The sequence below is a fragment of the Mirounga angustirostris genome, unplaced genomic scaffold (genome assembly GCF_029215605.1).
Source record: "Mirounga angustirostris isolate CCGP_5_RB_7025 unplaced genomic scaffold, mMirAng1.0.hap1 SCAF_16, whole genome shotgun sequence".
NCBI classification, from domain to species: Eukaryota; Metazoa; Chordata; class Mammalia; order Carnivora; family Phocidae; genus Mirounga; species Mirounga angustirostris.
In genome coordinates this window covers 49,256,759-49,282,639 of record NW_026991724.1, presented here as the reverse complement: position 1 = coordinate 49,282,639, position 25,881 = coordinate 49,256,759, and the positions used below count along the sequence as shown (strand labels likewise).

Below are 25,881 nucleotides of genomic sequence, written 5' to 3'. Positions count from 1 at the left end.
TATAGAAAACATGATCCCTATGGCTTCCAAGATACCGCTAGGGGTACTAAACTCTAGAATCCCTTGAAGAATGTGGTATTGCTTTTGGTTTTCTATTTTGGTACATACAAGGCAGTTACAGTGTTTACTTGTCCTTTTTTTTATCAAAATAGTCCTTGTTTCATTGGTGAGGGAACCAAGGTGAGGATTCTGCCAATTGTTGGGTATTTCTATTGCAACTCTGCATTCTGGAACTTGGAAAATAACCAGATGATGGGCTCAGGAATCCATTCAGACTGTCACATATGGACCTGAGCAAAAGCCTCCATTATTTGTTGTTTATAAGCCCCACTATGAATTGCTGAGCACAATGTACTTGAGGTTCCAGGAGTAATGTCATCTCCAGTGTCCAGTAATCCCTCCATACTCTGGTTATTTCCACTTACCTAATATATAACCTCCATAAAATATAGCTGCAAGTCACTTTGAGGAAGTCTAGAACAATTTATGGTATACAGTTTTGGCGGTATATCAGATTCTTTAAAAAGGACCCAGCCTGACCTTTAAGGTGCTCTGGAAATGGGAACTGACTCTCGTTATGGAATTGGCTGCAGGGCCACAACTCTCATGTTGACTCAGGTCAGAATAAGAAAAGCTCGGGCGCCTGGGTGGCTCAGTTGGTTAAGCGACTGCCTTCGGCTCAGGTCATGATCCTGGAGTTCCGGGATCGAGTCCCGCATCAGGCTCCCTGCTCGGCAGGGAGTCCGCTTCTCCCTCTGACCCTCCTCCCTCTCATGCTCTCTGTCTCTCATAAATAAATAAAATCTTTAAAAAGAAAAGAAAAGAAAAGAAAAGCTCACCAGAGGATCTAGTTTCCTGCAAGGAAACCATCTTGGGGGAGATCATTACAGGTTCTTCAGGCAAGAGGAGACTACGTCAGAGCAGAGCAAAAGGCTTCCTCCTAACGGCAAAGGAGACTCACCTAAGTTTAGAGGTCAAAGACCTCAACTTTGTTAAAACCTGCCCATATATTCCCACCTCAATTTTTCAGGATTCTATTCCTTCCCTTTGATGCCCTATAACGGTAAAAGAATCTACAAGGTTGTGAACCAATCAATGTGTTATCATTCAGTTGCTGACTGAATTTGACTTTGGGTCCCTTTTTTTGTTAAAAAAAAAAAAAAAGAAAAGAAAAAGAAAAAGAAAAACGCTTACTCTATATAACAAGTCCCCAAAGTGTTAATATGTAGCCACGCTCAAAAGATCGGAAAATCCCCCAGAGGCCAAAATAAGTGTGAGCCGATGGTGTCAAGTGGGAGTTGAAACTGAATGGCCTGCGAAGGTCAATGGAACTGGATACACAGAAGTTTAATCTTTAGTGTAGATGGGAGTCAAGGTCAGAGGAGCCATGCACACTCGGAGAGAGTAGTGAACTACCCATTACTACAAATGAAAGACTAGTTCTCTTTCACTGGCTGTGAAGAAACAGGAAGTCCCTATTGTTACCGCCATCTTTGGACCAACCTAAAGAACAAGATCAGCCAGAAGGGCAGATAAAAGAATCAAAAGGAAACCATTCTGAAATCCTGACTGAACCAGGTTGAAATTCTGCTCTACGTGCGGCCTTTCCAGTTATGGGAGACAAATCTTTTTGGTTTAACACAGGGATCGACAGGTGTTTTCTGTAAAGGGCCAGAAAGTATTTCGGGTTTTGTGGGCCAGTGTTTGTCACAACTACTAAACTCTCTCACTGCAATGAGAAAACAGCCATAGATACATAAATGAATGGGCATGACGATGTTCCAATAAAGCTTTAAAGGCAGTGGACCACATTTGGCCCACAGGAAACAGCTTGCCAAGCTTCTGTTTAACACACTAAACTAAAATTACCTTGAGGGTTGATGGGCTATCCTGGTATCTACTAAACAAAACTCAACATGGAAGGCCTAGGATTTCTCATATCTAACACAATTTGAGGTAGCATATACTTTACACAGCATGTGAAGGTGTGGTCCAAGAAGTCAACTTTGGAAACCATATATATATATATGTATTTGCTGAGTAAAGCCCTTTAACCAAATAAGCATTAAGTATCAGTGAAATGACTAAGTAGGAAATGGTATTCAAACCCGCTCAACAGCTTGTTCCCATCATGCTAGATGCTCCCTTATGGGTATCTTTTCCTTAGGCAATCTTTGTTAAATTTTACCTCAAAACATATGTACTTTCATTCTCCATCTTTATGATTTGCCTACTCAGTTACTCTGTAAACAATTTTCTCATCATTCCTTTCCTCCCACAGTTCAAGGTTCTCTGTGCCACGGTGTCTGGAAAGACTCAGCTACTTCCCTAATCAGACTGGAAGGGACTGCCAGCACCCTGGGATATCCATTCACCCAGTAGGGAAGTCTGACAAGAATCAGGATGTATAAATTTCCACTGTTGGAATTACACTAGAATCTTCTATTCACATGGACTTACGCTTAAACTTCAAATACAATAATTACAAATATATGGTTACACTCGCTAATATATCTGTCTCTGAATGACCACAGAAATTTTTTTAACAACTGATTTCCAGAGTTCTATTCCTTAGTTTTGGTTTTATATACCACATGATGATAGAATTTCTCACTGTAAGGGATATGTTCTTATAAATTTTTTAAATTATAGTTTACTGTTACCACAAAGTAACAGTATTTTACTATAAAACTGATGCTTAATTAAAAATCTGAGTAAGGGGCGCCTGGGTGGCTCAGTTGGTTAAGCGACTGCCTTCGGCTCAGGTCATGATCCTGGAGTCCCTGGATCGAGTGGCTCAGTTGGTTAAGCGACTGCCTTCGGCTCAGGTCATGATCCTGGAGTCCCTGGATCGAGTCCCGCATCGGGCTCCCTGCTCGGCAGGGAGTCTGCTTCTCCCTCTGACCCTCCCCCCTCTCATGTACTCGCTCTCTCTCATTCTCTCTCTCTCAAATAAATAAATAAAATCTTTAAAAAAAAAAATCTGAGTAAAATATTGAAAAATCCCTGAAAATCTTGCCACTTTATATAGGGTAAATATCCCTTCACATGACTGGATGCACTATTAACACATTCAGAGACACACATATGTTTAAGGTATTTGATGTCCCTAAACTACCTTAAACTGTTACTTCTTCTATCTTAAGTCTTAGCCATCATTTTAATGAATCTGTTATTGCATAAGTTTATCAAAATATATTTATATAAATTCCTACTGATGAACATTTCCACTTTTACAAAATTAACAGCACTGATGTGCTACTGATCTTTTTCTATTTGAATCTCCTAATCATAAATTCTTATTCTATCATCTCCTGATGAAGGGGATTCCACATTCTGTATTTTGATATATACTGACCAACTTCAAAAAGCAATTATTTCGGGTACCTGGGTGGCTCATCCAGTTAACCGCCCAACTCTCTTTTTTTTTAAATCATCCAACTCTTGATTTCAGCTCAGATCCATGATCTCAGGGTTGTGAGATCGAGCCCAGTGTCAGGCTCTGTGCTGAGTGTGGAGCCTGCTTGGGAGTCTCGCTCTAAACAAAAAAAACAAAACTAAAAAGCCATTACTCAATCCACTGCTAGGAAAAGGTGTGAAAGTCAGTCATGCCCCACTAACCAACGTGTTTGATAAAATTACCACATTCCAACAAGTAATTTTTTCCTCTTTCTACTCCTGGGGAGAGGGAGTAATAGGGTAAAGAATTTGACAAAAGTAATCTACTTCAAATAGCCTCTCTACCCAAGAAGTTTTTTGTTTTTTGTTTTTCCTGAAGTTTTATTCATTTACTTGTCAGAGAGAGAACACAAGCAGGGGGAGCAGCGGGCAGAGGGAGAAGCAGGCTCCGCACTGAGCAAGAGGCCTGATGTGGGACTCAATCCCAGGACCCCAGAATCATGACCTGAGCTGAAGGCGGATGCTTAACGGACTGAGCCACCAAGGCGTCCCTACCTAAGAAGTTTCAATGAAAGTAATGCTAAAACCCGTATTTAGAAGGCAATCACATCCAGTCTGGATGGAAATGTGGAGAATAAGAAACCAACGATCAATTCAACATTTACTAAGAAATGTATGTCATTAGTATAACTTTGACACTTAAACCCCTGCCTTGACACTCTCGAGAATAAAAATAAACAGTGTAATGGCTTATTGTAGGATTAGCAATCAATTTTCAGTCTATGCTGTCACAAAAGATAACTATCCACTGATTTTATGCAGTGTAAATTCAAAGTCCAAGATAAGACCCAACTTGATAAGAGGCTGGGAAAGATAGGAGCTCATCACAAGGCAATGCCAAATTACTAGGACAGACTGTAGTACTGAGTAGTTTTCTCGCCTTTCAACGGTCTCCCTGAATTAATTTTATTAAGGCCACACGTAGGTTACCCGTTCTGAATACAAATTTTTATGAAATTCTGGAGGTGATCTCAACACAATTTTCAAATATACATTTCCCCCATTTATTAATTTAACAAATATTGAGCACCTCCCAAGTACCTGGCAATGTTAAGACTACGTAGAGAACAAGTCTCTGCATTTATGGAGCTTACATTCTAACGGGCATTACTTTTAGTGTGTCCATCATACTTTTCTGCAAGGCCTGATAAAACTCATCCTTTCCAAAGCCTCTCCCCTGAGTAGTATTTAATAAAGGTCAAAGTTCAAACTGTACCTTACTATGCCACTTTCAAGTGTTCTCTGCTGTGTGGCCTCCTGACTACTGGGGTATGTTAAGCGGTGCCTCAAACATTGACTTTCGTGAAATAAATGATTTTTTCCTTTCGAACTTCATGATTGGAAGAATTCACATGACACTTGGGTTTTAAGAAATCATTTTATACAACTGTTTTCCTGGGTGGACTCTCTGATGTTCTTCCCACTCCTATCACTGTTACAGGATTTATCACCAGCATGGATTCTGTGATGAATGGTAAGATTTGATCGCCAGCTGAAGCTCTTACCACACGTCTCACACTTGTAAGGTTTCTCTCCTGTGTGAACCCGCTGATGAGACTGTAGCTGTGAAGAGCGACTGAAGACCTTGCCACACACATCACACTTGTAAGGTTTCTCTCCAGTGTGGACGCTCTGATGAAGCTGAAGACTTGAGGCCTGGCTGAAGTGCTTACCACACTCCCCACACTTGTAGGGTTTCTCTCCTGTGTGGACCCTCTGATGCATGTCAAGATTCAAGCTCCATTTGAAGCCCTTCCCACACTCCTCACATTTGTACGGCTTTTCTCCCGTGTGGACTTTCTGATGGGCTTGAAGGTGTGAACTGCGACCAAAACTCTTCCCACACTCCTCACATTTGAATGGTTTCTCTCCACTATGGACTCTCTGATGGGCCAGAAGATTTGAGGCCTGCCTGAATACTTTCCCACACTCCTCACAATTATATGGTTTCTCTCCTGTGTGGATTCTGCAGTGAATTTTGAGATCTGCTCTACGACTGAATCCCTTCCCACACTCTTCACATTTGTACGGTTTCTCGCCAGTATGGATCAGCTGGTGAATCTGAAGTCGGGAACTCTGATTGAAGCCCTGCCCGCACTCCTCACACTTGTAAGGTTTCTCCACACTGTGTGCCTTCAGATGGATTTGAAGATATGAACTCTGACTGAAGCCCTTTCCACATACCTCACATTTATAGGGTTTCTCCCCTGTGTGGACTACCAGATGAACTTGATAATGGGAGTTCCTCCTGAAGCTCTTCCCACACTCATCGCATTTGTATGGCTTCTCTCCTGTGTGGACTCTCTGATGTGCTTGAAGATTTGAACTCAGAGTAAAGCCTTTACCACACACATTACATATGTAGGATTTCTCTCCAGTGTGAACACCCTGATGGGCCTGAAGACTTGAAGGCCGACTAAAGCCTTTACCACATTCCTCACATTTGTAGGGTTTTTCTCCTGTGTGGACCCTCTGATGAATGTATAGATTTGAGCTACAAATGAAGCCCTTCCCACACTCCTCACATTTGTATGGTTTCTCTCCCGTGTGGACTCTCTGATGGGATTGAAGATGTGAATTCCGACTGAAGCTTTTACCACATGCATCGCATCTGAATGGTTTCTCCCCAGTGTGGACTCTCTGATGGTCCTGGAGATGAGAGGCCTGACTGAAGGCCCTCCCACACTCCTCACAATGATAAGGCTTCTCTCCTGTGTGGACTTTGCAATGAACAGTAAGTGCTGATCTACGACCAAAGCCCTTCCCACACTCCTCACATTTAAATGGCTTCTCTACAGTGTGGACTTTCTGATGGGTTTGCAGAAGTGAGCTCTGACTGAAGTCCTTACCACACTCACCACACTTATAGCCTTTCTCTTCCACGTGAACTCTCTGATGAATACGAAGAACTGAGCTATAACGGAAGCCTTTTCCACATTCACTACAGGTATGAGACTTCACTTTTGAGTGTAACTGCTGATGAAGATCAAAGGTAGAGAGATCACTGAAGGATTTTTCACATTCATTACACTCGTAAGGTTTTTGTCCTGTGTGAGTCATACTATCCTGGCCCAATGTTGAAATCTTCATGCTGTCTTTCTCACAATCATCATTGCTATAAGATTGGTCACTTCTGTGTATTCCAGGATCTAGGTGATGTGAAATCCAACTGATGGGATCAACATCCTGTTTACACTGACACAGCTTATTCTTCATGGAAATTTGTTGGTATCTATTCCGGTAACTCTGTGACTCAGTCAAAGAAGTTTTCCTCCATGAGTCCTGGGCTCTCAAAATTGCAAAGTCTGAGTTTTCAGTACCATTAGGACCATCCACTTCACAATTTAGTATACAGTTCTCATCTTCAGAAATTTGAATAGAGAGTCCTGCCCCAAGCTGGCAGGGGGAATCACCTTGTTTGTGAAGCTGAGAACTATTTATCATGGAGTTTTGACATCTGGATAGGTCATTTGCAATGTGTTGCCAGATTTGCCAGCAGGAAAGCTCTTCATGTGGTCCTCTGTCTTGAATGGTCCTCAGCTCATTTTGATTGTTCCCTCCTATAGGGACAGAATTCAGAGATGTGGACAAGTGAAAACTTTGTGCAAAGAGTCAAGATTTCACACTTAGGACACAGTATGAAACTTTAATGAACCTCAGGATGGTTCAGCTTCTTTTTCACCATATATGAAATACTCTGGCTTATACAGTGATGGAAACCAACCACTTAGCATTAATGAAATCCAACAAAAACAAAATTACTGCCACCTGACACACGATTTAAGTCATTTTTCAAAAATTACATGTCTTTCCCACCATAGTACAGTATCAATAAGGACAAGCATTTTGCAGTGTTGACAGCTTTTAACAGTGCCGAGCAGTTAGTAGGTGTTCAAGAAATGCATGCATAGATGGATCCCAATCTGATGTCTGAGATTATCTAGAATTCTAAATCCCAGTTCAAATGTATACAAGTCAGAGTAGCAAAAGAGCTTTTATAAGTAAGGTATGTGAAATAGGACAAGAATGGGAAAATGCAGTTTGCTAAGAAGCTGAAAGGCTACACCACAGACAGCAGTATACCAAGGGGGTACTGAGGAGAAAATCAAGGGTGCTAAAGAAAGAAAAGCATGAAGATCCATACACTAGATCCTTCTGAGGCTTCTGTACTGTCTCTCTAAATGCCTTCCCCCACCTAAATGCCTGCCCCCGCCTCAAAAGGAATCAATTTTTTTTTTTTTAAGATTTTACTTATTCATTTGAGACACAGAAATACAGAGAGAGCATGAGCAGGGGGAGAGGCAGAGGGAGAGGGATAAGCAAGCTCCCCGCTGAGCCAGGAGCCTGATGTGGGGCTCGATCCTGAGCCCAAGGCAGACGCTTAACCATCTGAGCCACCCAGGTGCCCCAAAAGGAGTCAAATTTAGAGGCCAGGGAAGAATGCTGTCTCTTTGAAAATAGTGTGGAAAATTTTGGATATAGATACATTGCCCTTCAATAAAAATGACTGCTTCTTTTTTAATTTTTTATTGTTATGTTAATCACCATACATTACATCATTAGTTTTTGATATAGTGTTCCATGATTCATTGTTTGTGCATAACACCCAGTGCTCCATGCAGAACGTGCCCTCTTTAATACCCATCACCAGGCTAACCCATCCTCCCACCCCCTCCCCTCTAGAACCCTCAGTTTGTTTTTCAGAGTCCATTGTCTCTTGTGGTTCGTCGACCCCTCCGATTTCCCCCGCTTCATTCTTCCCCTCCTGCTATCTTCTTTTTTTTTTTTCTTAACATATAATGTATTATTTGTTTCAGAGGTACAGATCTGAGATTCAACAGTCTTACACAATTCACAGCGCTTACCAGAGCACATACCCTCCCCAGTGTCTATCACCCAGTCACCCCATCCCTCCCACCCCACCCCCCACTCCAGCAACCCTCAGTTTGTTTCCTGAGATTAAGAATTCCTCATATCAATGAGGTCATATGATACATGTCTTTCTCTGTTTGACTTATTTCGCTCAGCATAATACCCTCCAGTTCCATCCACGTCGTTGCAAATGGCAAGATCTCATTCCTTTTGATGGCTGCGTAATATTCCATTGTATATATACCACATCTTCTTTATCCATTCATCTGTCAACGGACATCTTGGCTCTTTCCACAGTTTGGCTATTGTGGACGTTGCTGCTATAAACATCGGGGTGCACGTACCCATTTGGGTCCCTACATTTGTATCTTTGGGGTAAATACCCAGTAGTGCAACTGCTGGATCATAGGGTACCTCTATTTTCAACTTTTTGAGGAACCTCCACACTGTTTTCCAGAGTGGCTGCACCAGCTTGCATTCCCACCAACAGTGTAGGAGGGCTCCCCTTAAAATGACTGTTTCTAAGTGCAGAATGCAGTTTATTGGTGAGATGGGAAATAAATTCCATCACTTATGATGTTTAGAAGAAACAGACTAGAAACTATTAGGGAATGTTTAGATGATTCTCAAGCAGTAAAGCTGTCATTGTATGAAATGCCTTCGAAAGTCGTATATTTACATCTATACACCAACACTACGTCTGAGGATATGACATAAGATCCATTTATGATTCCGTATGTGCATTTCGGAAGAAGCAAATGGGACACGGCTGGGCAAATCTTTTAAGGGAAAGGCTAACTCACAAGCTGGCTATTTTCTGAGACCTTCCATTCCCTGATATAAGAGATATGGAAGGTGAATTTTTTCCCCTCCTCTGGGGGAGCTGCCTAAGAAGTGGACCAAAGAATCCTCTACCAAAAAAGAATCTCCTCCCCAGATGAATATGCTCTGCTACTAAAGGAAGGTCACAGGGAAAGAACGGTGTTCAATTTGGTTACAACGACAGTGCTACTACACATTCTGTACAGGGCTCTGCACGAGCTGGTGCGGGTCGACTTGTACAGAAAGGCAAACACACACACATATACCATAGGCAGCCGAGAAATTAGAATTAGGTTAAGAATTCATTTAGAGACAAAAAATATTTTGCAATATCCCTTCTTCACATGGATCTGTTCACCTCTTAGCTATTTCCGTGGAGGGCAGGCTTTCCTCTACAGTAACTCATTCATTTATTCAACAAAGATTTACAGAGCCCCTGCCATGTACCAGGACTATTCTAAGCACTGAGGATAGTGAACAATCAACAAAACGAACAAAATTCCTCTACTCTTGAAGATTACACTCCAGTGAAGAGACAAAGATAAAATAAACAAATGAATAAAAATACGTGAGATGATGATCACCCAAAATAAGGCAGCGCAGAGAGAGTCAAGAGAGAATGGCATTTTCAACAGGGTGGTCAGAGTCCTCACATGAGATGAGAACTGAGTGACCTAAAAGAAGTAAAGAAGGGGCCTGAAGGGTTACAGGTGAGAGACTATTCCGGGCAGAGAGGAACAAGTGAAGGGCTCTGAGGCAGAAGCTTCCTTCGCAGGTCTGAGAAATGGCAGGGAAGACACCGTAGGCAGAAAAAATGGAGCAAGAGGAAGGACATGTATTTAGACACGCCGTGGGAGCAGACCACAGAGGACTCTCTAGAAGCTGCTTTAAGTGGTTTTTATTCTAAAGAAGCCGTAAGAGAATTTTGAAGAGAAGACTAACATAATCGGACTTAAAGTCATAAAGGATCTCTCAGGCCGCTACCTAAAGCACAGACCGAAGAAGGGTGGGGGCAGGCACCACTGCAAAGACTTCTGCAATAATCCAGGAAAGAGGGTTGGCCCCTGGACACAGGCGACAGCACACAGGTGGCGAGAAACAAAACAGATGGACGGGTAACTGTGACAACGCACAGTTGCTTCATTCTTACCTACATTTCTCTCTATCTGGGTTGCTGTCTTCATCAACCAGAGCCTCTCTTCTCTTTCTATGTGCCATTGATCTCGTTTAAAGGGCTGATGTCCTGAGAACATGCAAAATCATGAGTTAAAATGAATGCAACTGAGCCACCCAGGCGCCCCTCCACGTGGATTTAATTATATGGATGGATTAGTAATAAAAGCAACCCTGTGACTTTTGGACAGTAGATTTATCAGTCTATAAAGTGAAGCCGACTTCAAAAAATATATCCTCAAGATTTGTACTTATATTAAAACAAGGGCCTTCAGGGCGCCTGGGTGACTCAGTCATTAAGCGTCTGCCTTCAGCTCAGGTCATGATCCTGGGGTCCTGGGATTGAGCCCCTGCGTTGGACTCCCTGCTCCATGGGAAGCCTGCTTCACTCTCTCCCATTCCCCCTGCGTGTTCCCTCTATCACTGTGTCTCTCTGTCAAATAAATAAATAAAATCTTAAAAAAAAAAAGGGCCTTACCAAGTATATAAATCTGCTTTTTGATTATAACTGTTAATTAAAATTGTAAGTAGGTATGTTAAAAAACAAATAAATAAAATGAACATGCTAGAACTAAAATTTACTGGAAATTTGAGTTCCAACTGCATATTCAAGGTATCGAAAGTGTGTTTTTCAAACCTTTTTTTAATCATGACCCATTGAAGAAATAGCACTTATTTCATGACCCAACTACATACATAGAGATATGTACTATCCAAAGAAAGTTTGAATGACCTATTTCTAACCCATGTCTGTTTTCACTGAATCTCCCAGTGGCCCTCACACACTCATGCAATCAACCAGTTTTTTGCTGCAATGTGTCCTAAGAAGTTCTGATATTCTCCCCCTATTGATTTCATTCAAAACTGCTCATAGAATTCAATAAATCAGTTTTAGAATTCACTAATGTGATAGGAGTGAAATCTGAAATCAAATTGACAAGGTGTAGCAGTATACTGTCCATTTATAGTCCTTCACAAAAACCCAAATGAAAAAGACCTGAGAGATCCTGTTCAGAAAGATCAGAAACATCCTGTGTCCCACAGGAATTAGCAAAGTCCAATCCCCAAACTCAGGGAACCATTTCAAGAGCCCCAAAGCCTTAAAACCCCAAGGTGACAAAGATCCTCCAGAGGGAGGCTGTTCTCACCCACTGAGACCAGGTTCCTGAAGTTTTCTAACATGACGTCCTGGTACAGCTTCCTCTGGGCAGAGTCCAGCAGTCCCAGCTCCTCCTCTGTGAAGGCCACCGCCACGTCCTTGAACGTCACCGTCTCCTACAACAAACACATACAAGCTCAATCTTATACCCAAGGTCCACTGCGAGAGGTGGGAGGATGGGTGGGGACAGGTGGGGATGAAGGGTGGGGAGGTGCTCTGGCCCCTGAGCAATCTGTAGATTTCCCAGCCCTTCTCCTTCTCTCCTGCTGATGCCACACCGATCTTCCTCAGCCTCATCGAAAGTGCTGCTCTAGGGCGCCTGGGTGGCTCAGTTGGTGAAGCGACTGCCTTCGGCTCAGGTCATGATCCTGGAGTCCCGGGATCGAGTCCCGCATCGGGCTCCCTGCTCGGCAGGGAGTCTGCTTCTCCCTCTGACCCTCCTCCCTCTCATGCTCTCTGTATCTCATTCTCTCTCCTCAAATAAATAAATAAAATCTTTAAAAAAAAAAAAAAAAAGTGCTGCTCTGGAAAAAAGCTCTATTTACCTGGCCCTCTCAGTGAGCACTGTAATAAGCAAACTCCCTAGAATTCTAACAGCTGCATCCTAAACTAAAAAGTTTTTACTTTTTAATTAACACTGCCAATTACCCCAGAAACATTGAACAGTTCAGCCCCAGCAGTGTTTGATAGCACCTGCCTTCCCACTGAAGTGGGAACCAGGTCAGGGTGGCGTTCTTTGTGGAAATAAACCAAAAGGGCACGCCAGGTCACTGAATGAGAAACTCTCTCTCCTCCTGCATCTGTCTTCACTTGAATACCATACTCTGACCCCAGATCTCCAGTGTTGTGTGTGAATTTAAGATGTCTTTTTCACAACTGCTTGTCTTTGTAAAATGAAGATAGGGGCACCTGGGTGGCTCAGTTGGTTAAGTGTCTGCCTTTGGCTCACATCATGATCTCAGGATCGAGCCCCAGGTCAGGCTCCCTGCCCAGCAGGGAGTCTGCTTCTCCCTCTTGCTCTGCCCCTCCCCCCTCTGCCCCTGCCTGGCTTGAGCGCTCACAGGCTCATGCTCTCTTTCTCAAATAAATAAAATCTTTTAAAAACATAAATAAAATGAAGATAAAACCAAGCACCTCTTTATAAAATTGTTCTGAGGTGTCAATGCAGTGAGCGACAAGTCCTTTAGTACCCCTGGATTTTTTAAACTAAGGTTATGTATTACTTTGATTAAAAAAAAATACACTGGGGGCACCTGGGTGGCTCAGCTGGTTAAGCATCTGCCTTCAGCTCAGGTCATGATCCCGGGGTCCTGGATCTGAGCCTGTGTCGGGCTCCCTGCTTAGCAGGGAGCCTGCTTCTCCCTCTCCCTCTGCCCTCCCCCTGCTCGTGCTCACTCTCTCTCAAATAAATAAAATTTTTAAGAAATAAATAATAATAAAAAAATAGACTAAGGAAAAAAACAGTAAATAAAATACACATAGGGTTTGTGACTTAGGCATGAATCTAGCTCTTTAATTAGAAAGCTTCTAACAGTATCTTTTCTTGTGAAGCTGAAGTCTCATCCTGACGCACTGTGCCATATTTGAATATCCTACCAAAAAACATCCAATGCACCAGATATAAAACATACCTCTTCAATTTTGAGTACTTGTTAAGGACAAAAAAAAGGCAGTAATTTTCAGGACTGTTTTTTGAGAAATAGGTTAAATCAGGAGAGACTTTTAAAAAATAAAAACTTAAAAAAAATTGTTGCATAGTATTAAATGAAAAAAAAAAAGATTCAAGTGTATGTTATGGGGTTGGGGGATCGACAAACAGGTGAGAAGGAAAAAAAGTACAAACTTCCAGCTATAAAATAAGTCAGGGGATGAAAAGTACAGCATAAGGAATATAATCAATAATAATACAATAACTTTGTGCAGTGACAGACTGTAATTACACTTCTCATGGTGAGCATTTTGCAATGCATCTAATTGTCAAGTCACTGTATTATACACCTGAAACTAATATGTCAACTACGCCTCCATTTAAAAAAAATAAAACAAAATTTAAAAAGTAAAAAATAAAACAAAGATATGAAAGATTTTTTAAAAATCTTAAAAGAAATAAAGCTGTATCTATGTTATGAATACAAATACACAGAAGTAGTGAAGTGCAAGATATTTTCATTTCTATTTAGTTTTCTACTTTTTTTTTTTTTTAAAGATTTTATTTATTTATTTGACAGAGAAAGACACAGCGAGAGAGGGAACACAAGCAGGGGGAGTGGGAGAGGGAGAAGCAGGCTCCCCGCTGAGCAGGGAGCCCAATGGGGGGCTCGATCCCAGGACCCTGGGATCATGACCTGAGCCAAAGGCAGATGCTTAACGACTGAGCCACCCAGGCACCCCAAGTTTTCTACTTTTACTTGTGAGATTAAAAAAAGATGAAATAAAAGCTAAAACCAAAACCAATTAAACTTAAAAGTCATAAAGAAAAAAGCACCTGACACACTCAACAAGTCCTCAGATGCACTCTCCTTAAAAGAGAACTTGTCTCCAGTCTCTGAGGACTAAAATAACATTTTTTTTTAAAGATTTTATTTATTTATTTGAGAGAGAGAGAGAGAGAACGAGCAGGGAGCCCAATGTGGGGCTCGATCCCAGGACCCAGAGATCACAACTGGAGCCAAAGGCAGATGCTTAACCAACTGAGCTCCCCAGGTGCCCCTAAAATGACATTTCTAACAGTAAGAAAGGCAAGCTCTACTCACCTTGAACATGTTCATATTCTCTTTCCTTCTGGGGAAACAGAATCCTAGAAAGATAGACTGGGAAAGGAGAAAAAAGTCAATGGAAACTCGTCAAGTATGTCATTAACCTATGGGACGGTGCAGGTGAACCAGCTTGATGAGCAGAACTCGGCATGCGTACCAGATACCCCCCTGACCCCTTTCAGTAGGAGTTCAAGGAACAACCTGCCCAACCACATAAATGGCCCCGTCCCAGTGTGCCTGTAGCTTCTGCAGTAGTAATTCTTATTCTGGGCAGGGTACAAACTGAGACAACAGCAGTAAGAGAAGGCTTTGGAGTCAATATGCATGGGCTAAAGTCCTGGCTAGGCTATTCACTAGCAATGTCATCTTGGGAAGATGATTAACCTCTCTTTGCCTCAGTTCTGTCATCTGCAAGTGGGGGAGAACAATGGTATCAACCTCATGGAATTGCTGTAAGGGAGGAAGCTATCAGAGCACTCTCAGTTTCTATTTCTTTCCAAATGCAGAATGATATTCTATAGTTTGAAATTATCCCTATAAATGTGATTTCTACCAAGAGAATATTGTTAAAATATGTGGAGTTCACAGGTTGTTGCTCTGTCATGTCATGAGTCAGGGACTGCTCAAAATCTCTGGCTGTCTTCCTGATAATTTGTTACCTCAACAATAATATCTAAATTGACATGGCCAACTTTTTATAAAAAGGTATAAAAATAAGTGAAGTTTCTTTCTAAGCAGGAAGTGCACTTTTGACAGGTAGGCATTGAGGTAAAGAAAACTAATCAAACCCAAGATTTTGCAACAACAAAAAAATAGGTTGACAGTCCATACCTAAGTTAAATAAAAAAGACAGCCATCTGAGTTGTAAACATATTGTTATAAATAAATGAATGCATAAGAAATAAACAAGTGAGAAGAGAAAGTTCCCCCGAAAGCAGAAGGCAAACCAAAAAATGTAGAATGAAAGACAGTTCAGATAATCATCAATGGATGCTAAAAAAAATGGTGAAAGTTTGGGAAGAAGTAAGATAGTCACATGGTCTCAAAATATTAACTGGCAGATACCTTACCGAAGAAAACAAAGTTGAAACCAGCAATTGGGACAAACCCACAAACGGACACGTACTTCCCAGAATGCACTGAGAAGGTGCTTTACCACTTACTTCTGTAGCATCCCTGCTGCTAATGCAGAGCCTGAACCTAATCATAAACATCACATAAACCAAAAAAAGAGGGACATTCTACAAAATAATTTGCCAATATTCTTCGTGAATATCATGAGCTAAATAAAGTCAGAGGATTCATTCTATTTTTTTGTTTTGTTTTGTTTTAAGTAATCTTTATATCCAATGGGAGCTCAAACTCACAACCCGGAGATGAAGAGTCGCATGCTCTACCACTGGACCAGCCAAGTGCTCTGGAATCATTCCAGATTAAAGGAGATTAATGAAATAAAAACTAAGTTTAATGCATATCACAGGACTGAACCCTGAACTAGAAAAAGAAAACTGCTCTCAGAGACTTTATTGGGGAAACTGGAAAAACTGAATATGGGCTGTGGATTAGATAACAGTGTGTTATCAATATAATTAATTCCATTTTGATCAGTTTCTAGCTTGCCCTCAAATGGTTCAGCAAAAAATAAATAAATAAATAAAAGTATGCAAGACCCCAAAAATGGCACTGGAAGCTAGCAGGACCAACAGCTAGAACTTGGTGTTTCCCACTAATCAGCGAGAATCTGACAGGGCCACTCAGTCTCAGTGATCGTGATGAACAAGAAAAGGACAAGAGACTCCGTAACACAGAGACAAAGACATTCTACAATGACAGGAAAAAAAAAAAAAAACCCAAGAACTGTCCCCCCCAACATGAGTGACTGACTACTTTATTAATAGTGACAACTGAAGTCTCATTTTGTTTCTCCCATCTACTAGCTAAAAATAATTACAACATCCAGTCATCAACTTGCTTCTGCTTTTGAACAGCATGCGAACTAGAACAAATCCTCACTGCTTAAAACTCCCCAACTCAGGGGCACCTGGGTGGCTCAGTCGTTAAGCGTCTGCCTTCGGCTCAGGTCATGATCCCGGGGTCCTGGGATCGAGCCCCATGTCGGGCTCCCTGCTCGGCGGGAAGCCTGCTTCTCCCTCTCCCACTCCCCCTGCTTGTGTTCCCTCTCTCGCTGTGTCTCTGTCAAATAAATAAATAAAAATCTTTAAAAACAAAAAACTCCCCAACTCAGCTAACACAAGCCAAAACCCTATAAGCAGCCCCACCTAATAGCCTTTTACCAAGACACCTGGGTGTGTGGGCTTCTTTGCTTCAGCAAGCTAAAGCAAACTTAACTCTTTGATTACAGGTATGTTCTTGGGAGGTTTTGGCTGACGGTCACTAACAGAGCAAACAGGCCAAATATACGTAACTGACAGGCACCAGGGTGACTCAGTGGGTTAAGCATCGGACTCTTGGTTTCCACTTGGGTCATGATCTCTGGGTCATAGGATCCAGCCCCATGTAGGGCTTCGCAGTGGGGAGTCTGCTTGAGATTCTCTTCCTCTCCGTCTCCCTCTGCTTCTGCCCCTCCCCAGCTCGTGCTGTCTCTCTCTATATAAAATGAATCTTTAAAACAATAAAATAGGGCGCCTGGGTGGCTCAGTTGGTTAAGCGACTGCCTTCGGCTCAGGTCATGATCCTGGAGTCCCGGGATCGAGTCCCGCATCGGGCTCCCTGCTCGGCGGGGGGTCTGCTTCTCCCTCTGACCCTCCCCCCTCTCATGTGCTCTCTCTCTCTCATTCTCTCTCTCAAATAAATAAATAAATAAGGGGCGCCTGGGTGGCTCAGTTGGTTAAGCGACTGCCTTCGGCTCGGGTCATGATCCTGGAGTCCCGGGATCGAGTCCCGCATCGGGCTCCCTGCTCGGCGGGGGGTCTGCTTCTCCCTCTGACCCTCCTCCCTCTCATGCTCTCTGTCTCTCATTCTCTCTCTCTCAAATAAATAAATAAAATCTTAAAAAAAAAACCAATAAAATAAAGTAGGAAAAACAGCAGTACCACTTAACAGAGCCACTGTGTGACGGAAATGTGTTCATTTGCGTAAAGCTTTTAGAATCGAACTTAGCAACTAAGGCTCAGCTATAATCATTACTCAAGTGCGTGTCCCACGCATTCTCCAATTTACGCGACTATCTCAGTAGAAGAACGCCAAGTCCGACTCACGCGGAGCTCTGATGCCTCCTCCTCCGCGCAGTGCTTTTTGAGAAGTCAGGGCTGGGGAAGGAAAGGAGGTTGCGAAATACCAGGTTTGTGTTTCCGTTCCCGATAAATCACACTCCCCAGTACCAGCTAGAAGCAACTCTCCTTCCAAAAAAAGGTCAGGAGTCCAGGACAATTCAGCTGCCTGGGCTCACAGAACCTCACTGAGAAATGGGAGCTTCTCGGATAATTACAGCAGTATTTGTAACAAGAAGTCACCTGCCAGGCAGTTATAAACCTTTTACTTGTACTACCTCGTTTCTTCCCTCACAACACTGTATTCCTCACAACACTGTATTAGGAAGGTATTCCTTTTACTTCCCTTTTACAGAACAGCAAACCAAGACACAGAGGGATTAAGTAGCCTACCCAGTAACCCACCCATATGAAGACGGCTGGCTCGCAGGTGGGGAGCCAGGACAGGGGTGCAGAGAGCCCGGGAGACCCTTAAACCCGGAGAAGCACAACCAGAGCCCGCCCCATCCAGGGCAGGTCCCCAACGCGCAAAGAAGTTCCGCCCAGGAGAACGCAAATCCCTACCCTGGGCTATCAAACCTCCGTTTTTAGCCGCTCTTCCTCTTTCTCCCCAAATGAAATGCTGGTGGCTGCGGGACCCAGGTGCGTTTTCGGGGGAAGTTTGAATGGGTCGTGGACAGCGGACCTGAAACACTATAATCAGGGAAAAGATGGCTGCTACGGCGTCCTCCTGGGGCGGAAGTGCCTGCGACCAACCGGCACTCCTGGACTACACTTCCCAGAATTCCCGAGAACCACCTTCTTCAATGGAAGTACCTGCGACTACATGGAGCTCCTGGACTACACTTCCCAGAACTCCGCAGCACCACCGTCTTGAATGGAGGTACCTGCGACTACACGGAGTTCCTGGACTACACTTCCCAGAACTCCGCACCACCACCGTCTTGAACGGAGGTACCTGCGACTACACGGAGCTCCTGGACTACACGGAGCCCCTGGACTACACTTCCCAGAATCCCGCGGCGGGGGTGGGGTGGGGGGACGTTTACAGACCCGCCTCCCTGTAGCTGCGGGATGTGACTACTAGGAGCTCTGGACCACCACAGGTTCCCGACTGCCTGGGGCGGGAGGCGATAGGCAGCAGCGCCGCCCTCCCTATTACCCTTCACCAACTGTGGGACCGGAAAACAGACAAAGCTGCTCCCCTTATGCGGAAATGCCTGACTACTCTAAGCTCCTGGGTTTCACTTCCCGGAATCCCTAAGAAGGTCTGGGCGGAGGTCTTGCTATTCTGGCACGTAGAAGAGTGTAGATTCTGTTCATCGAAAGGCTGAGAAGCTGAGTACCACTTTGGATAAGCTCGAGGGGCTAAAACAACGTAAATCCGTTGCCTACCACAGAGGCTTCCTGGTAAACCCCAAAGAGCTTCACCACAGGAATAAGAGCAAAAGGAAACTGGGCCTTCTTTGGCAGGAACTAAACGCAAATGTGAAAATCACCTCAATCCCTGAAATTGCGTGAAAATGAATTGCTGGCCTCTTCCAACCCTTGCAGAAGCAAGTGAAAATCCTTTGTAAAGGAGGATGTCAGTCATCATCCTGGGCCTCAAATTATTTCTATAACTGTAGAATTTGTGATGTCAATATTACGCCAAGAGAACTTCGCGGGGGTGGGGGGAAGCATTACTTGGCATAAAGAGGGTCCTTTCATAATGATAAAATTTCAAAGTACCAGAAAGTAATAACTTCAGTTCATACTTTATAAAGCGAAAATTGACAGAACTACAAAGAGAAAGATTCAAACTCAGTTGGAACTGGAGGGTTTTTTTTATGTTTTTATGTTTTTATTTATTTATTATTTTTTTAAAGATTTTATTTATTTATTTGAGAGAGAGAATGAGATAGAGAGAGCATGAGAGGGGGGAGGGTCAGAGGGAGAAGCAGACTCCCCGCCGAGCAGGGAGCCCAATGCGGGACTCGATCCTGGGACTCCAGGATCATGACCTGAGCCGAAGGCAGTCGCTTAACCAACTGAGCCACCCAGGCGCCCTATATATATTTTTTAAAGATTTTATTTATTTATTTGAGAGAGAGAGAATGAGAGACAGAGAGCATGAGAGGGAGGAGGGTCAGAGGGAGAAGCAGACTCCCTGCTGAGCAGGGAGTCCGATGCGGGACTCGATCCCAGGACTCCGGGATCATGACCTGAGCCGAAGGCAGTCGCTTAACCAACTGAGCCACCCAGGCGCCCGAGGGTTTTTTTTTAAAAAAGATTTTATTTTAGAGAGAACGTGCATGAGCAGGGGAGGGGCGGAGGGAGAGGGAGAGAATCTCAAGCAGTCTCCCTGCTTAGCGAAGTCCCTTGCAGGGTTCCATCTCATCACCCTGAGATCATAACCTGAGCCCAAATCAAGAGTCAGACACTTAACCGACTAAGCCACCTAAGTGCCCCGGAACTAGAGATTTTAACACACACATAGAAGGAAATGTTGAGCCTTAAATGCATATACTAAAATAGAAGAGAAGCTGAAAATCCATCCTGAAAACATCAATCTCAGAAAGTGAATAAACAAATAGCAAAACTAAAGAAAGCAGAAGAAAATAAGAGCAGATTGATGAAATACAAACAAAATTAAGTGGATCTTCCCCTCCACAAAAGGCCAAAAGATCACCCTGTGGATAAAGCAATAAAATTGATAAAAGTATGGTGAGAATGACTAAGAAAAAAAACCATATATGAAAAATAGTATCAGAAATAAAAAAGAACATCACTAAATATTACGATGATACTGTGAACTTTATAAAAATGTATTTGTGAATTTAAATGAAATCAATATATTTCTAGAAAAACAAAAATATAAACTTACATAATAAAATTAATACTTGATGAAATGACAGAAATTTCACTTTTGAAATTGGGAATGAGAACACAATGCTGATTATAACTACTTAAAGTTGTGCTGGATCTTGTATCCAGCAAACTTGCCAAACTCATCTATAAATTTCAATGTTAAAGCCACATTTATCTGGACTTTTTATACACCTAATCGTGTTAATTGTAAGTAACAACAGTTTTATTCTTTCTTTTCCAATTTGTACACCTTCTCTTTATTTTTCATTCCTTCTTGAACCGGCCAATATCGCTTTATTTCCTCTAATATATTCTCAATTTTTATTTTTGTCTTGAATATTTTAAAGCAAATCCCAGAGATGTACTTGCACAAGTAAATACATGAGTATCTATCTCTTACTAATAAGAACATTTTTTTTTAAACTAGTCTCCACCCCCAACGTGGGTCTTGAACTCATGACTGGGAGATCAAGAGTCACATGTTCCACTACCTGAACCAGCCAGGTGCCCCTGATAACATTCTTAAAGCCTAAATATATTGTACAATTATACATTTAAGAAAAGTAAAAATATTTGTTTAATAACAATTTATGCCCAAGCCCTGATAAAAAATTTTTCAATTGTGTTAAATGTGTCTACTTAGACTAATTTTATTGAATCCAGATATAAAAAAAGACCCATGCATTTGATTTATTGGTTATCACTATTAAATAGTTCTAAAATAATGTGCTTTTCTTCCTTTTTTTTTTTTTGTATAAGACTGAATTCATGGAAAATCACATTATTTTCCCTACACTTGGACTACTTTGGATTTGGCTAATTGCCCCAGCAACATTGAAACCTATAACTCAATGGAACAATAATTAAAGGATCCTTGTGTCTTTTTTATGTTCCAAATTCTTCTGGAAAATCATCCTCCAAGAGCCATGCCTGGCTTAATACAACATGGCACACAGACCAGACACAGAAGTTCTTCCCACTACAAGTAAACTGAAATCTTGAATGTAGTATGATAAAATATGACAACATAATTTAACATTTTATTTATTCATTCACTTTTTCCCCATGATATCCTCCATTCCCTTCTCTACCCCACAAGCAATCATCCTAATTTGTTTAGCATGTTACCTTTTGGGTGTGTTTTTGTGCAAAATGTGTGCAGGTTTTTTTTAAGATTTTTTAAAAAGATTTATTTATTTATTTGACAGAGAGAGATTGCACATGTGTTTTCTTTTATTTATTTATTTATTTTTATTCTTATGTTAATCCCCATACATTACATCATTAGTTTTAGATGAAGTGTTCCATGATTCATTGTTTGTGCATAACACCCAGTGCTCCATGCAGAATGTGCCCTCCTCAATACCCACCACCAGGCTAACCCATCCTCCCACCCCCCTCCCCTCTAGAACCCTCAGTTTGTTTTTCAGAGTCCATCGTCTCTCATGGTTCGTCGCACATGTGTTTTCAATTTACATAAATGCTACTGTGTCATAAAATTCATTCTGGTGTTTTTCTCCATTCAGGTGTATGCTTTTAAGATTTATCCACCCATCTAATTTATTTTAGAGGACTCCATTTTCTGCACCCATAACATCTTTTTTTAAGTTTTTATTTAAATTCCAGTTAGTAAACATACAGTGTAATACTAATTTCAGGTGTACAGTTTAGTGATTTAGCACATCAGCACTTCAGTGCTGCATCGGGCTCCCTGCTCAGCAGGGAGTCTGCTTCTCCCTGTGCCCGCCCCCCCACAGATCATGTGCACACTCTCTCTCTCAAAAAAATAAATAAATAAAATCGTTTTTTAAAAAACCACAAATATTTTATTAGGGCTAATATCTATGAGAGAAAATGACAGGGAGCTTGGGGAGGGGGTTGTCAGAACCATCAGATCATGGTACAAGTGTGACCCTGAGTGAAGGAATTTTGGAAGAAAGATTTGGTGATCATACTAGACTGCCTTGTAATTTTTTTTTTGTTTGCACATTCATATTTTTTATTAGGTTCAGGGGTAAAATTTAATGATTCATCAGTTGCATGTAACACCCAGTGCTCATTACATCAAGTGCCCTCCTTAATGCCCATCATCTAGTTACCCCGTCACCCCACCCAACTCCCCTCCAGCAATACTGTTTGTTCCCTAGAATTAAGAGTCTCTTATGGTTTGTCTCCCTCTCTGATTTCATCTTATTTTATTTTTCTTTCCCTTCCCCTATGTTCATCTGTTTTGTTTCTTAAATTCCACGAGTGAAATCATATGGTATTTGTCTTTCTCTGACTTATTTCACTTAGCGTAATACTCTCTAGTTCCATCCACATGGTTGTAAATGGCAAGATTTCATTCTTTTTGATGGCTGAGTAATATTCCATTATATATATATATATATACACCACCTCTTCTTTATTCATTCATCTGTCAACAGCTCTTTCCATACTTTGGTTATTGTGGACGTTGCTGCTATAAACATTGGGAAACTGCCTTGTAAGCTAAGTAAAGTTCTTCAAAGCTGTCAGGGAGTCCCAGCCTCCAAGAATGGCCCATCTTAGGATTTTTATTGTGTTGACTGGGAGCAATCATGGTAATACACCTCCATGCAAATGTGGTGGTGGATTTTAGAACACAGCAGTGGGAGCCTTTAATCAATTATGCTCCCTACAGTCAGGTAATTGTGAAGCAGGAAACTGTCTTGTCAATTTAGGTTTATCTGATATTCCCTCATGATTAGATTTAATTGTGTATTTTTTTGGCAGTAATAATAGTGAAGCGACATCATATCAGGGGATTTAAAATGTTGGTTTGTTCTATTATCAATGATACGAACATCTTGGCTAAGAGAGTATTCACCAGATATTTCCATGATATACCTACTATATTTCCTTTTATAATTAATAATACTTTATGGAGAGAAATTTTCAGCTGTGTAGTATCCATCCTGTTTCTCAGTAACTTTAAACCAATAAGCCATACCTGCTGTCTTATGGGTTGAGGATGACAAATCATTTTTTTTCATCTACTGAGTTTTCTGTTACAAATTCCCTGATAACCTATTATGGTATCTTATGACAGCAAAAAGACAAAAACCAAACCAAACCCAAATGAAGGCACTGGTTTCTGATGTCACGTGTGCAGAAAAGTTTAATATAGAGCTGAGAGTGCTATCTATAAAGAGGCCTGGTTGCTAGCCTGGCTCTTGATTGGTATCTGGGTACTTGGATTGCGCTGGAGGATTCCTAACATTCCCTAAGAGTATCTCACATTGCCTAAACTCTTTGTGCAATGTGATTTATGCTGAATATCTATTTTCCCTCTGAGAGTCTTTAATTTTGGTACATGCCAGGCAGAGAATGCCTAAGTGACCAGCCCCCAATAAAAAATCTAAGGCACCAAGTCTCTGATGCATCTCTGGTGACAGTTACACGTTATCACAATTTAGTGCTCAAGGAACTTAGTACATTGTGATTCCATAAGGAGAGAACTCTTGGAAGCTAAAACCTGATTTCCTCCAGACTTCATCCTTCCTACCTTCCCTCTTTTCTCACTTTACTTTTATCCTTTCAGTGTAACAAATCAGTTGTGAGTACTCCTAGTGTCTTGTGAGTATTCATAGAGAATGAAAGAACATGGATGTAGCCTTAGGAACCCCCAACATACCACACAAATTGATACAACACAAGCCTTAGTGAATACCTACTAACATCCTATGAATATGTGGTCCAGAAAATCAATTGTGGGAACCTGTCTCAACTAGATATAATTTGGTGAGTAATGCTCTTTAACTACAATGAAAAATCACCATTGTGTCTATGAACTAGCATCCAAACCTGCTCTGCATCTTTATTCGTTCCACATCCAGAGGGTCAACTGTTATTTTATTTTCTTTCTTCATGCACACCTTTTCAAAAAGGAATCATTTTTTTTTTAATGCCTCCACGAGGTATGTATACTCATTTTGCTTCTAGCTCCAGGATTTGCCCTCTCACTGTTATGGATTTATACTTCAAGCACAGCATGCATTAATTACAAAGATACAATTGTTAAAACTCATCAAGTTGTTTGTGTATGTAAAACAATCAGAGAAGTTCTCGGCTTTGAAATTGGCTTCCAGAACCCATTCCTTAATTTTGATCTTATATGCCATATGACAATATAGAACACTCATAATGGCTTAACGTCAAGGGATAATTATTTGGTACTTTCATAAATTCTATTACAGTAATTTACTGCTTTGGTAATATTCCATATTCAATGAAAAACTAAAACATAACAAATGGAAAAGTATCAGGGGTGGAGGAGAGAGGAATTTAAAAATGGGAAAAGACGGGCGCCTGGGTGGCTCAGTCGTTAAGCGTCTGCCTTCGGCTCAGGTCAGGATCCCAGGATCCTGGGATCGAGCCCTGCTCAGTGGGAAGCCTGCTTCTCCCTCTCCCACTCCCCCTGCTTGTGTTCCTGCTCTCGCTATCTCTCTGTCAAATAAATAAATAAAATCTTTAAAAAAAATAAATAAATAGATAAATAAAATAAAAATGGGAAAAGACCACAAAATGCTCCTTGCCAAGGATAACCACTATGGAAGAGCATCCCTTTATACATTATCTTATACATGTACACATAGACACATGCATGCACACAGAAACACACAAAGATCTATGTTTGATTATGCTATGAAGGCTACAACCTGATTTTTCAAAGCCCATACTATGTATTTCTCTCATTACAGATATCTGCCATAATCTTAATGGCTTCAGTATAGGAATATACCAAAACTCAAATTCCTACATATTGCACTTACCCCATTTATAAAAACTCAGTGACATCATCAATATGGTGCTCATCTTTTTAGTATTTTAATCTCATAATCTTAACTTCCAAATATATGATTCCCAGATCAAAGAGATGTACAATCTATACTGACCTATACTCCTTTCCCAGAACCATGCTTCAGTGCTGCCAATAGGGAAAAGCATATAAATACAAATCTCACCTCAGAAATACATCTGATAAAATTATCAAATTCTCACAAATCTGGGGCATATTCCTTTCATGGGTGTGGGGAATAAAGTACAGACCCTATGTGAGAAGTTGTGTTTTTTTTTTAAGATTTTATTTATTTATTCATGAGAGAGAGAGAGAGAGGCAGAGGGAGAAGCAGACTTCCCGCAGAGCGGGGAGCCCGATGTGGGACTCGATCCCAGGACTCCGGGACCATGACCTGAGCCGAAGGCAGACGCTTAACCATCTGAGCCACCCAGGCGCCCATGAGAAGTTTTGATAAAAGAAATACTACAGTAATTAGAAGGCAAACATTTTGACTTGGGATGGAAATGCAATTAGAAATCACCAACTCCAGGTTGATTAAGAAAATTGTTATTGGATGGGGCGCCTGGGTGGCTCAGTCGTTAAGCGTCTGCCTTCGACTCAGGTCATGATCCCAGGGTCCTGGGATCGAGCCTCACATCGGGCTCCCTGCTCGGCAGGAAGCCTGCTTCTCCCTCTCCCACTCCCCCTGCTTGTGTTCCCTCTCTCGCTGTGTCTCTCTCTGTCAAATAAATAAAATCT

The 25,881-nt window shown here is 41.7% G+C and overlaps 1 protein-coding gene across 8 annotated transcripts in view; it reads right to left on the bottom strand.

Annotated features, from left to right (window-relative positions):
• Nucleotides 1-4,392: 4,392 nt before the first annotated feature.
• The window catches only part of LOC135361442 (zinc finger protein 226-like), a 33,436-nt gene continuing 11,947 nt past the window's right edge, over nt 4,393-25,881 (bottom strand). Inside the window, exons 1-5 of one of the 8 annotated variants that reach the window (XM_064581296.1) lie at nt 18,036-18,198; nt 14,239-14,295; nt 11,475-11,601; nt 10,304-10,396; nt 4,393-7,019 (exon numbers count right to left, since the gene is read on the bottom strand). In XM_064581296.1, the coding sequence (XP_064437366.1) occupies nt 4,834-7,019; nt 10,304-10,396; nt 11,475-11,601; nt 14,239-14,253 (2,421 nt within the window). In that variant the 5' untranslated portion in view covers nt 14,254-14,295; nt 18,036-18,198 and the 3' untranslated portion in view covers nt 4,393-4,833. Of the gene's footprint in view, nt 7,020-10,303; nt 10,397-11,474; nt 11,602-14,238; nt 14,296-18,035; nt 18,199-25,881 lie in introns of those variants that run through there. The other 7 variants (XM_064581297.1, XM_064581298.1, XM_064581299.1 and 4 more) reach the window with 7 other exon arrangements.